This window comes from Pistacia vera, unplaced genomic scaffold (assembly GCF_008641045.1).
Source record: "Pistacia vera cultivar Batoury unplaced genomic scaffold, PisVer_v2 Contig570, whole genome shotgun sequence".
NCBI lineage: Eukaryota > Viridiplantae > Streptophyta > Magnoliopsida > Sapindales > Anacardiaceae > Pistacia > Pistacia vera.
The window spans coordinates 1,133,705-1,146,051 of NW_022196413.1; the positions used below are offsets into that span (position 1 = coordinate 1,133,705).

The 12,347-nt window shown below is 36.9% G+C and overlaps 1 protein-coding gene, 1 long non-coding RNA gene and 1 pseudogene across 2 annotated transcripts; 1 reads left to right on the top strand and 2 right to left on the bottom strand.

The window, feature by feature from the left end:
• Positions 1-4,234: 4,234 nt before the first annotated feature.
• LOC116109050 (protein DMR6-LIKE OXYGENASE 2-like) lies at positions 4,235-6,099 on the bottom strand. Its single transcript, XM_031395307.1, has 4 exons — positions 5,694-6,099; positions 5,346-5,593; positions 4,913-5,234; positions 4,235-4,665 (listed from the first exon to the last, which is right to left on the bottom strand). Exons 1-4 carry the CDS (start codon positions 5,907-5,909, stop codon positions 4,408-4,410), a joined length of 1,044 nt encoding a protein of 347 aa, XP_031251167.1. The 5' UTR covers positions 5,910-6,099; the 3' UTR covers positions 4,235-4,407.
• Positions 6,100-9,429: 3,330 nt separating this feature from the next.
• On the top strand, positions 9,430-10,170 carry LOC116109057. Its single transcript, XR_004124713.1, has 3 exons — positions 9,430-9,641; positions 9,953-10,049; positions 10,133-10,170. It is a non-coding gene; the product is annotated as an uncharacterized LOC116109057 (long non-coding RNA).
• Positions 10,171-10,205: 35 nt separating this feature from the next.
• Positions 10,206-11,185, bottom strand: LOC116108930 (annotated as a pseudogene).
• Between the last annotated feature and the right edge of the window lie 1,162 nt (positions 11,186-12,347).

Genomic DNA, 12,347 nt, shown 5'->3' on the forward strand with positions numbered 1-12,347 from the left:
ACCGGGAAACAGCCAGTACATTTATCTTATTGTCAATACTCCGCATTCTTGTTAAAATCAACAGGTCCTGCAAATCTTCACAAGGCCAACAAAATTGCCCACTTGTATTGACCAAGAATAAAGAAACACAGGGCAGCCATCAGACTTTTGCTGAACCTCTTGGCTCCAAACACCCACTTTCTTCTCCAAAATCCACCAAACAACCAAGCAAAGAAATTAGAAAGTTTACTTTGGAAAAAGCGACTGGAAAACTTCGTTAGAAAAACACAAGAGAGGATGAATTTTTTTCGCAAAATACGAAATCGGAAAGAAGATGGATTAGAAGAGATAAGGAATTGCTTATTGCTCCATAAATGTTTGACATTTCAAAATGACATGTGTCAACTTCATGTTGCGTCTTGAAAAAGAAAATCACATTTTTTCCGTCTACTGGATAATGAGTTTTTTATTGAGACATGACCACCATGTGGGGGACCACGTGTAATGGGAAGTAAAACCATTTTAAGTGTGGTTCATGTGAATCCATTCTCGAGTAGAGGAGCAGAGCGAAGTCAGTCGCACTAATACATCAACCATTGCCATTTGCATCTGCATTAATTAAAATGCACAATATTTAATCAGCTCGGCTCTTTTGCCTTATTATGTTACAATCGGTCATTCGGCATAGCTCAATCAAACCACTCTGGCACATTTAGCGTGCACACCATTTTTCCCCGGTATGTTTTACTTAAAACTTCATTTTGCTCCGTTTTTACCAATCACATAGTAGAAACATTCACCCCCATATTTCTATTTCTTTCTCTATTTGACTTATTATTTCATTTGGTTTATTACACATGAACACCATTACACCACGCATATTAACTTTCCATTCGGCTCTTTGCTTAAAACATGCATGTCATGCAAATCACTGCTCCAACTTCAATCAAAAGGTTTCAACTACAAGTCGATCACGCCGACTCGACCGCAAGCTTCATACAAGCTCTACTTGGCATACACCTTCGGATTGGCTCTGCCCGATCCATAGATTTATACCTTCGGATCGACCCTGTTCGATCCACGGATTTATACCTTCGGATCAACCTTGCCCGATCCACGAATTTACACCTTCGGATCGACCCTGCTCGATCCACAGATTTACTCATTCGGATCGGCCCTGCCCAATCCATAGACTTACACCTTCGGATTGACCCTGCTCGATTCACAGGTTTACACCTTCGGATCAACCCTGCTCAATCCACGGATTTACACCTTCGGATCGACCCTGCTCAATCCACGGATTTACACCTTTGGATTGGCCCTGCCCAATTCACGGATTTACACCTTTGGATTGACCCTGCTCGATCCACGGATTTACACCTTTGGATCGACCTTGCTCGATCCACGGATTTATACCTTCGGATCAACCCTGCCCGATTCAAGAATTTACACCTTCGAATCGACTCTGCTCGATCCACGGATTTACACCTTCGGATCGACCCTGCCCGATTCAAGAATTTACACCGTTGGATCGACCCTGCTCAATCCACGGATTTACACCTTCGGATCGACCTTGCCCGATTCACGGATTTACACCTTCAGATCGACCCTGCTCGATGCACGGATTTACACCTTCGGATCGACCCTGCTCGATTCACGAATTTACACCTTTGGATCGACCTTGCTCGATCCACAGATTTACACCTTCGGATCGGCCCTGCCCAATTCACGGATTTACACATTCGGATCGGCCCTACTCAATCCACGGATTTACACATTCGGATCAGCCTTGCCTGATTCACGGATTTACACCTTCGGATCGGCCTTGCCCGATTCACGAGTTTACACCTTCGGATTGGCCATGCTCGATTCACGGATTTACACCTTCGAATCAACCCTGCTCGATCCATGGATTTACACCTTCGGATCGGCCTTGCTCGATTCACGGATTTACACCTTTGGATCGACCCTACTCGATCCACGGATTTACACCTACGGATCGGCCCTGCCCGATTCACGGATTTACACCTTCGGATCGGCCCTGCCCGATTCACGGATTTATACCTTCGGATCGACCCTGCCCGATCCACGGATTTACACTTTCAGATCGGCCCTACCCGATCCACGGATTTACACCGCAGATTTACACCTTCGAATCGGCTCTGCCCGATTCACAGATTTACACCTTCGAATCGACCCTGCCCGATTCACGGATTTACACCTTCAGATTGGCCCTGCTTGATTCACGAGTTTATACCTTCGGATCGGTCCTGCCCGATTCACGAGTTTACACCTTCGGATCGGCTCTGTCCGATTCACGAGTTTACACCTTCAAATCGACCCTGCCCGATTCATGAGTTTACAACTTCAATCGACCTAGACCGATTTATAGATTTACACATTCAATCGACCCAGACCGATTGAAGAACTTGCACCTCAAATCGACAAGTCATCAACCTAATCCACACAACGATCCATTCGACCTAACGAGCCGCTATCACTAATCCGCTCAGTTTGCATTCATTTAATTAAATCTACTCTCTAAGCTAAATACTCTTTAACTTAGAAAGTGTGGGGCTAACTGTTAGGGCCAAAAATCATCTTGGGCTTGACGAGGCCCAATAACGAAATAAACATGTCACGGCCCAAGGCCTCGAGGCCCTCAACTCAATCCAAATTGGGCCTACGCTTAAAATCACCTTGTGAACTATCCACTCTATGAGTTGGGCTATCCTATGAGTTAAGCTCAACTGGGTTTCTGCCCATTAGCCTGCAATAGTCTATAAATAAGAAATCAGAATCCCATTTTATTTCCTCTTCTACTAAGATTCCGAATCTTATTTAAATTATTAAACTTAATCTGATAAGGTCAAGAAATCATATCTCTTTCATAATAGGGATTATCTCCCAAAATAGGACTTAGTGTCCCACTAAGATTCCAAATCTTATTTAAACTATTAAACTTAGTCTGATAAGGTCAAGAAATCATATTTCTTTCTTGATAGGGATTATCTCCAAAAAAAGAGGACTCAATGTCCTATTAGGATTCCAACCCCTTGGGGTTCACTATAAAAACAGAGGCTTGCCCTCTCATTAGGCATGCAATCTCCCATAGTCAATCTACACTACTCAAAACCATCTATTTACTCCTAAAGTTCTTGCTCCCAAGAACCTGACACCTCCGCCGTAGTCCTAGCTTCCGACAAGACTCCTGATAATTCTTCATCTCTTTAATTCTTATCAAATAATATCTTTCAACCTCACTGACTTGAGCGTCAGAGTGTTTATGGTAAACACCACCCTGGTGTTTTCCGGAAGCTTCACGCTCGCCCTTTCATGTGTGCAGATCCAACGGATTGTCAGTGACTTCAACCTCACGGGATCAAACCTTATTTTCATGACGGTAGATTTTTTGCATCTACAATTTACTATTTAGAGATGTCAAATTCCAATGCCGTTCATGCAATTTGTATGTGATGGAGTTTCTCAAGTAGCTACCTCATGCTTAATCTATCCTTTTATCCTACCAACAATAATATCATATCACCAAGCCAATAAAAAAACTTCAACTGCAATGTCGCTTGCTGTTGTATTAGTTGGGGCATAATAAATGTGATAAATTTATGTAACAGCCTTTCATAAGCTGATTATTGGATATCATATAATTTTATATGTGTATATACATAATGCGTATCAAGTGGATCCCATTTATGATATGCTTTATTTAATCAGTTGTTGTAATAGGATGCACCACAAAAAACACGTTGACGGTGTTTAATTTAATGTACAAGTCACATTCAAAAAATAAAATACACTCCACCAATTACTTAATTTTTTTCCGTTGGTTGGAAAGCTCGCCATTGCAGTGAATCCTAAATCATCACAACAGAAGTAAACTACGCGCACAAAAGTATGAAGGTTGAATTTGACAGCGTGAACACGTGAAATCCATGAAAATATAAAAATATAATTTTCAATTAATAAATGACTGAAATATAATATTCAATTTTATATTAATTGATTGTAAAGAAGATGCGTGTGATACAAATTGAATATATGGTATAAAACCATGTGAAAACCATTGTGATTTTTTAAAGAGGGTGAACTGTAATAATCATGTGATATTGTAGAATTTTTGCAATATGTGTTCAGATTTGAAACGACGTAGTATCTTTTATTCATGTGTCTCGGGAAGTTGGAACGGAGCCTAAATCGCCTAATAACTTAATAAGTTCTTTAGTTGGCATTGTACATATAATCACTGATCTTACATCCTTTAAACTTCATATTCCAAATTAGTTAAAGTGATTATTATCACAGAACAAGCTCAAAGTCTTATACCTAAAAATTGGGCAATGCTCATTGGAAATACATTGTGTTAAATAACAAAGTTTAGTTAAGGGAAACCCCATGCTTCTCGTCTCAAGCTCAAGGATTCGAGGTTGTAATCTTAAACATGTCCAAACATGTCTCGGTTGCAAGCCCCCGGTTCCAGAATTTCTTGTAGTAATCACTGTATGCAAAGTTCCTATACAGGGGAGGATGATGATCGTTGATCAGATGTGGCGCCGGTAACGTCACAGCATCAGGTGATGGACAATAAAAGGTTGGGATTGAGATCCTCTCCTTGTTGCTATTCACTATGGCTCGATGTAACACACTCTTGTATCGATCGTTGCTGATCACCTACACACAGCAACAGGGCAACCAGCAAATTTATCATTTGAAATGACTAATTGATAAATGTAATTGTATTTCATCAACTCCCTAAGCTCAAGAAAATTAAATGGATGACTACGTTGTTTAATTCATATTCTTACGGCAGCCCACGTTGTCCCCATGCTGCAAGCTAATTTAGAAAATTGAAACAAGAAGTTTGAATTAATTGCCAGTCTAAAAGAATACAAGTTTAATGTAGAGCCCTGATGATTACCTGCATTTGATCACCGATATTGACAATGAAGGTGTTTGAAATTGGAGGGACGGCGAGCCACTTGCCATCTTTTAGCACCTGCAAACCTGGGACGTTATCTTGAAGGAGAATGGTGATTAAATTAGGATCAGCATGGCCAGGTAACCCGTAGGTAAGCTCTGGTTGCGGACATGGAGGATAGTAATTTATTGCCATGTGCTGCCCATGCTTGCCCAGTGCTTTGTTTATATAATCCCTTTCCAGGCCTAGGCTCTCCGAGATGGCTTCAAGCAGTCTCAGTGCTAACCCTCTAGCGTTCTTGCTGTACTCAGCAACATCCTCTCTGTGAAACAAAAAAAAAAGTTAGAATGGGAACAGATTGAAATTGTAATATATATTAAAGCAGGTATGTGGCATATCTCTAATGATACTTTCTCTAATACCTGTATAATACCTGAAAGATGGAGGGTTGGTTGGCCATTCGTGTATGTAATCCTCTAAAGGGTGGCAGTGGATTCTTAAGAAATCTCTCCAGTTGGATACTTTTTCAGTTTTTACATTAAAACTAGTGGAGAGTCTCGTTGTCTTCATAGGATCATCGGAGTAATTCTTCATTCTTTCACTCTCAGGCAAATGGAAAAAGTCCCTTGACAGGCACAACATCTTATCTATCACCTCTTCTGGAATCCCATGGTTTTTGACCTTTACAAAGATGATCATTAGGATAACTTTTAACAGCAAAACCCTGATATATAAATTTTCCATCATGTGTGCGCACGTTTGATAATATATATACATATACCTGAAAGAAACCATACTCCTGGCAAGCTTGGCCTATCTCTTTGACAACATCAGAACGGTTTGAGCCATCGAGGCCTTGGAGATCAATCAGAGGAATTGGATTGCCAAGAGAAACTTCATCAATATTTGGACGGTCGGATATGGGTCGGATGTAGTTTGAGGGAACAGAACTTACACCAGATACGAGGTCAGATAATAGTTGCTTTGTGGTAGCCATTACACCTTGCAAATGTTTTCTTGGTGTTACTGGATGGCTTTTTTCTTTGAGGGAGAGTGACCTTATAAATGTAGAAAGCCTAATTTGTACACGCGAGACTCGACAAATTCACGAAATCACGAGTATAGTGAATGAAATAAAATATATTGCCTTGAAAACAGGAAAGAAAGTCTTAAAAACAGGAAGGATTCATTCGTTACATGCTATTTCTGATAAAAGAAAATAAATAAAATTGTAAATGAAGAGGAAGCAGCCATGAATTGTAACCATATCTGGCCTCATTTGCCTCAAAAATCCATGTGGCTTTCATAGAGTTATGCAGTTACTCATTGAACATTGATGTCACCACAGTTGCTGTCATCAATTACCATATTGTGACATCTATTACTGATTTTAACTCTTTGCATTTCAGAAACTCCCGTTTGGGACGGGAAAGGACAATCAAGATTGGCGTTGCCATTTAAAATTTTTAATGTTGGAGTCCGTCCTTCCATATATGAAATCTTGGTTAGTAAAGTTAGTTGTTACTCCAAAAATAGAATTATCAATAACAGCTATCCTGCAAAAATAGATGCTATATTAGGCGCTAATAACCTGAAGCCCCGTGACTTACAAGTATGCCTTAAGCAAAATGATTTCAGTTTACTCAAGATTAAAAAATTGATTCTTGAACATATCGGTGATATAGCGTTTGCTTCTTTGTGATTGGAGAATATGATCAAAATGGGCAAAGTCCATATTAAATTGGCCCATTGAATCCAACAAAGCCCACCTAAAGTTCTAATTTGTAATATTGCTCGGCCCACTATCTCTAATGAACTTTCGCGTTTCAGCCTAGAAAAATAACTTTTGATTTTGGGATCCTAGGGGTCTGTTTAGGAGTTTTTTTTCACTGGTTTTGAGGGGTTTTTAATTAGACTGATTTTAAGATATTCTAAAACTATTATTTGCCAGATTTTTTATACACTATTTTTGACTAGCTCAAAAATCCTCTAGAATCAGTGTAATGTATTTTTGAGGGGTTTATTTTAGTTGGTTTTAAAATTTAATTTCACAAATACCCTATCCACTATAGAACTATCCCAATTATATCCAAAAAAAATAAAATAAAATTAAACATATTATGCATGTCTCCAACCATATTAAATATAAAATAATTTTAAGTAATCATAAAAAAAAATTATTAAAATCTCATTTTTAGATGTTTTCTTGGAGAAGTAGAATTATAATTTTTCAATCATTCCAAATATTGTAAAGAAGGTCGAAGAAGGATAAGGAGACTTTATCACATTTGAAGTTATAAAATACTAATAAGTAGAAAACAAATAAAGAACTCTTACCTTGTAATTGAAAAAACAAAACTCTCAAGTACCGGTTGAAGTTGGGGTATTTTTTATGGATATATATGTAAATTCATCATTTTAAAAAACTGTTAGTACCATTAGAAAATAAACTCTCAAGCACAAGTTATATGTTTTAAAAATCGTTACTAAAAATCCCTCAAAACCATTACGGTGGTTGTAGACCTAAGCGGTCTTATTCCTTATCTCATTTCCTTAAAGTGTCTTATGCTTCAAGTTCATGTCACTCGCAATTGTTTTAAAGGCACTTTTATGTATGTGTAGGGTTTTTATAAATAAAGTTATAATAATTATAAAAGGGCTATCTATTTTTTTACTTACCAATTATAAAATAACTGTTGAGGGATGTTTTCTTGAATTCTTATTTTATTTTATTGCAAGTTTGTTGAATGGATTTGTCAAAAAGGTTAACTAGACATATCTTTCTTTCCCGAGAAGATCAAGATGACTTTTTTTTTTTTTTTTTTTTTCCACTGGTTTTGAGAGGTTTTTTATTAGTCTGGTTTTGAGGTATTTTAAAATTATTACTTACAAGATTTTTTATGCATTGGTTTTAACTGGCTCAAAAATCTCCCAAAACTAGTGTAATGTATTTTTTAGGGGTTTATAAAACACCCAAAAATAGGGTGTTTTGATTAGTTTTAAAATTTTATTCTACAAATACCCTATCCATTACAAAACTATCCCAATTATATCTAAAAAATTTTTTTAACCATATCATGCGCGTCTCCAATCATATTAAATATAAATTAATTTTAAGTAATCATATAAAAAATTTATTAAAATCTAATTTTTAGATGTTTTCTTGGAGAAATAGAGCTACAATTTTTCAATTATTTTAGATGCAGTAAAGAATAACGAATAAGGATAAGAAAATTTTATCACATTTAAAATTATAAAGTACTAATAAATAGAAAACAAATAAAGAATCCTTACTTTGTAATTGAAAAAACAAAACTCCTAAGTATTGGTTGAAGTTGAGGTATTTTTATGGGCATATATATAAATTTATCGTTTTAAAAAGCTGTCAAAACCGCTAGAAAATAAACTCTTAAGCACATGTTGGGTGTTTTAAAAACCGCTACTAAAAACCCATCAAAACCGTTACGATGATTTATCCTCGTAACCACTACCATGAAACTCTTAAGAAGACCTTTAAAGTAAGAAAGACCTTTTCATTTTCTTTTCCCCTACAAAACAAAATTATTGCATTTCTGTTTTAACAAATACTTAACTGATTTTGTTGGAATTCAAACGAACTTAAATAATGTATTTTTCTAATAACCCAATTAAAAACTATTACTCTTAGCTATATTTTTGGGTCATTGTATAACATTGGAAATATAAATATATATACGCGGAATTATTGTAAAATAGTAACATTGGAGAATCTAATATTTTATTATTGCAAAGTTTTAGGTTATTCAAGATATTGTAAATGGCTGCACAAATCATGAAGAATTTTGATTAAAGCTTAGTTAAAAAATCTTAAAAATAAATAAATAATTTAAAAAAAGGACTATCAAGTAGACATTTCTAGTAACTACTGACGTTTTACACCAGCTTAATCATTTCAAACAACCTATGGGTCAAATAAAATAGGCTCTCGTTGACCAACCGCACGAACCGCAAAACTAGCACTGTAATAGAATATCCCTCGTGGGGCTTCAACCAAAGATTACCAGCCTCCACTTCTATAAAACCGCCACGTACCAGTCTCCACTGCCATGCTGCCGAAAAGCCATCCGCTTTCCTTACTTGTCCGTACTAAGGTGACCGGATAAAGACGGTAGTCTGCTGTAAGCCACGTCATAGAAGGGCCCACGAGTCACAGCTGGAGGCGCTTTTGCGGGCTTAACCTCACTCTATGGAAACTTGTGGCGGAGATTTGAAGATGCAACAACGGGTGAAGGGAAAAAATATAATAGGAAAAGTGCACGGGTAAGATTTAAGTTAATTAGCCACTATGTTTTCGCCACTTGGCATGATCCAGTGATCCTTCCTCTCCATCTCTCCAGTGACCCCTTCATTCTTTTGTAGCCTCAAATAAAATTTGGGGAATTTTTTAGAAAAAAAAATCCACAAGAAATTATAGTGGCTGAGATTGCTCCTAAGTTTCCCAACTTGTGTGGTTTTTGGACTTTCAGGTCTCAGTTCTCACAACACACGTCTTTCACTTCCGCTTCTTTTCTCTTGAGAATTTTAATTAGTGTTTCTTTTGCAGTGCTCTGATTAAAGTGTTTTCGATTCAGATCCACCATTGCAGCCAACGATGAGTTCTCCGACTAGTTGCCGGTGAATTGGGTATATGGTTGATCACAAACTTTATTGATGCTTTCAGACTGCACATACTCCATGGCTTTCACCAAAGGTACTCTTTACATATTTCTGTACTTTTTACTTCAGTTACTTCTCCGTTTGGTCGCCGAGAATATTCACTATAAAGGAACAAAAATTAATTTTCGAGAACTTTTTTTTCGATCAATAATTGATGATGAGATTTGAAGTTTATTTTTTCATTTCCTTACTTAGTACTTTTTCTCGGCAACCAAAGAGAGAGGGTTAAAGTATTATGCGAAGGAATGTATTTTGTGCTGGCATGTGGTAAGTAGATGCAGAAATGGCTGTTTAATTACTGATTCGAGTTTTTTTTTTCTCTGTTTTCTTTTTCGTATTTTAAAGGTTTTGGCGTCTACGGGTTCGTTTTGGTGAGGATTCTGAATAAAGGAATTTTCTTTTAAGTTCTTTCGGAGAAGCGTCTCTGTCTCTCTGTGTTCTGGTGGATTCCAAAAATTTCTCAAATAATTTAGCATTAATTAATTTTATACTTTGTGTAATTATATGCTACTTTCCAATCTTCAGTGAATGTGAATTGGAATGCTTATTGTGCTGAAACCAAATTAAACAAAGATTTGCCAGTCTAAAAAATACAAGTTTAATGTAGAGCCATGATTACGCATTTGATCACCAATATGGACATGAAGGTGTTTGAAATTGGAGGGACGGCGAGCCCCTTGCCATCTTTTACACCTGCAAACCTGGGACGTTTATCTTGAAGGAGAATGGTGATTAAATTGAGCAGCATGGCCAGTACCCTAGGTAAGCTCTGGTTGCGGACATGGAGGATAATAATTTATTGCCATGTGCTGCCCATGCTTGCCCAGTGCTTTGTTTATATAATCCCTGTCCAGGCCTAGCTCTCTGAGATTGCTTCAAGCAGTCTCAGTGCTAACCCTCTAGCGTTCTTGCTGTACTCAGCAACATCCTCTCTGTGAAACAAAAAAAAGTTAGAATGGGAACAGATTGAAATTGTAATATAATTAAAGCAGGTATGTGGCATATCTAAATGATACTTTGTATAATACCTGAAAGTGAGGGTGGTTTGCCATTCGTGTATTAATCCTCTAAAGGGTGGCAGTGGATTCTTAAGAAATCTCTCCAGTTGGATACTTTTTCAGTTTTTACATTAAAACTAGGAGAGTCTCGTTGTCTTCATAGGATCATCGAAGTAATTCTTCATTCTTTCACTCTCAGGCAAATGGAAAAAGTCCCTTGACAGGCATAACATTATCTATCACCTCTTCTGGAACCCATGGTTTTTGACCTTTACAAAGATGATCATTAGGATAACTTTTAACAGAAACCCGATATATAAATTTTCCTCATGTGTGTGCACGTTTGATAATATATATACATATACCTGAAAGAAACCATACTCTTGGCAAGCTTGGCCTATCTCTTTGACAACATCAGAACGGTTTGAGCTATCGAGGCTTTGAGATCAATCAGAGGAATTGGATTGCCAAGAGAAACTTCATCAATATTTGGACGGTCGGATATGGGTCGGATGTAGTTTGAGGGAACAGAACTTACACCAGACACGATGTCAGATAATAGTTGCTTTGTGGTAGCCATTACACCTTGCAATGTTTTCTTGGTGTTACTGGATGGCTTTTTTTCTTTGAGGGAGAGTGACCTTATAATGTAGAAAGCCTAATTTGTACACGCGAACTCGACAAATTCACGAAATCACGAGTATAGTGAATGAAAAAAATATATTGCCTTGAAACAGGAAAGAAAGTCTTAAAACAGGGAGGATTCATTCGTTACATGCTATTTCTGATAAAGAAAAATAAAATGTAAATGAAGAGGAAGCAGCCATGAATTGTAACCATATCTGGCCTCATTTGCCTCAAAAACCATGTGGCTTCATAGAGTTATGCAGTTACTCATTGAACATTGATGTCACCACAGTTGCTGTCATCAATTACCATATTGTGACATCTATTACTGATTTTAACTCTTTGCATTTCAGAAACTCCCGTTTGGGACGGAAAAGGCACAAGATTGGCGTTGCCATTTGAAATTTTTAATGTTGGAGTCCGTCCTTCCATATATGAAATCTTGTTAGTAAAGTCAGTTGTTACTCCAAAAAAGAATTATCAATACCAGCTATCCTGCAAAAGATGCTATATTAGTGCTAATAACCTGAGCCCCGTGACTTACAAGTATGCCTTAAGCAAAATGATTTAGTTTATTCAAGTTAAAACATTGAGAAATAATTAGATTTTCTTGAACATACCGGTGATATAGCGTTTGCTTCTTTGTGTTGGGGAAGACCATCAAAATGGGTAAAGTCCATATTAAGGTGGCCCAGTGCACACACAAAAGCCCACCTCTCTAATGAACTTTCGCGTTTCAGCCTAGAAAATAACTTTGTATTTTGGATCCATGGTGGTCCTATTCCTTATCTCATTTCCTTAAAGTATCTTATGCTTCAAGTTCTTATCACTCGCAATTGTTTCAAATGCACTTTTATGTATGTGTAGAATTTTTAATAATAAGTTATACAATAAAATCTCTCATAGTGATACTTTATATAGAATAAACTCTACATAGTCATAAAAATTATATTCCCAATTTGGATAGTTATAAATAGAATAAACTCTACATTGTAATAATTATAATTTTTTAATTCCTGTCTTAAGGAAGTTTGTCTACATAGTAATAATTATTTGTATATTGCAAAAAAAAAAATATATGCTATGTTACATTAAGGTTTATGATGAAATAAAAT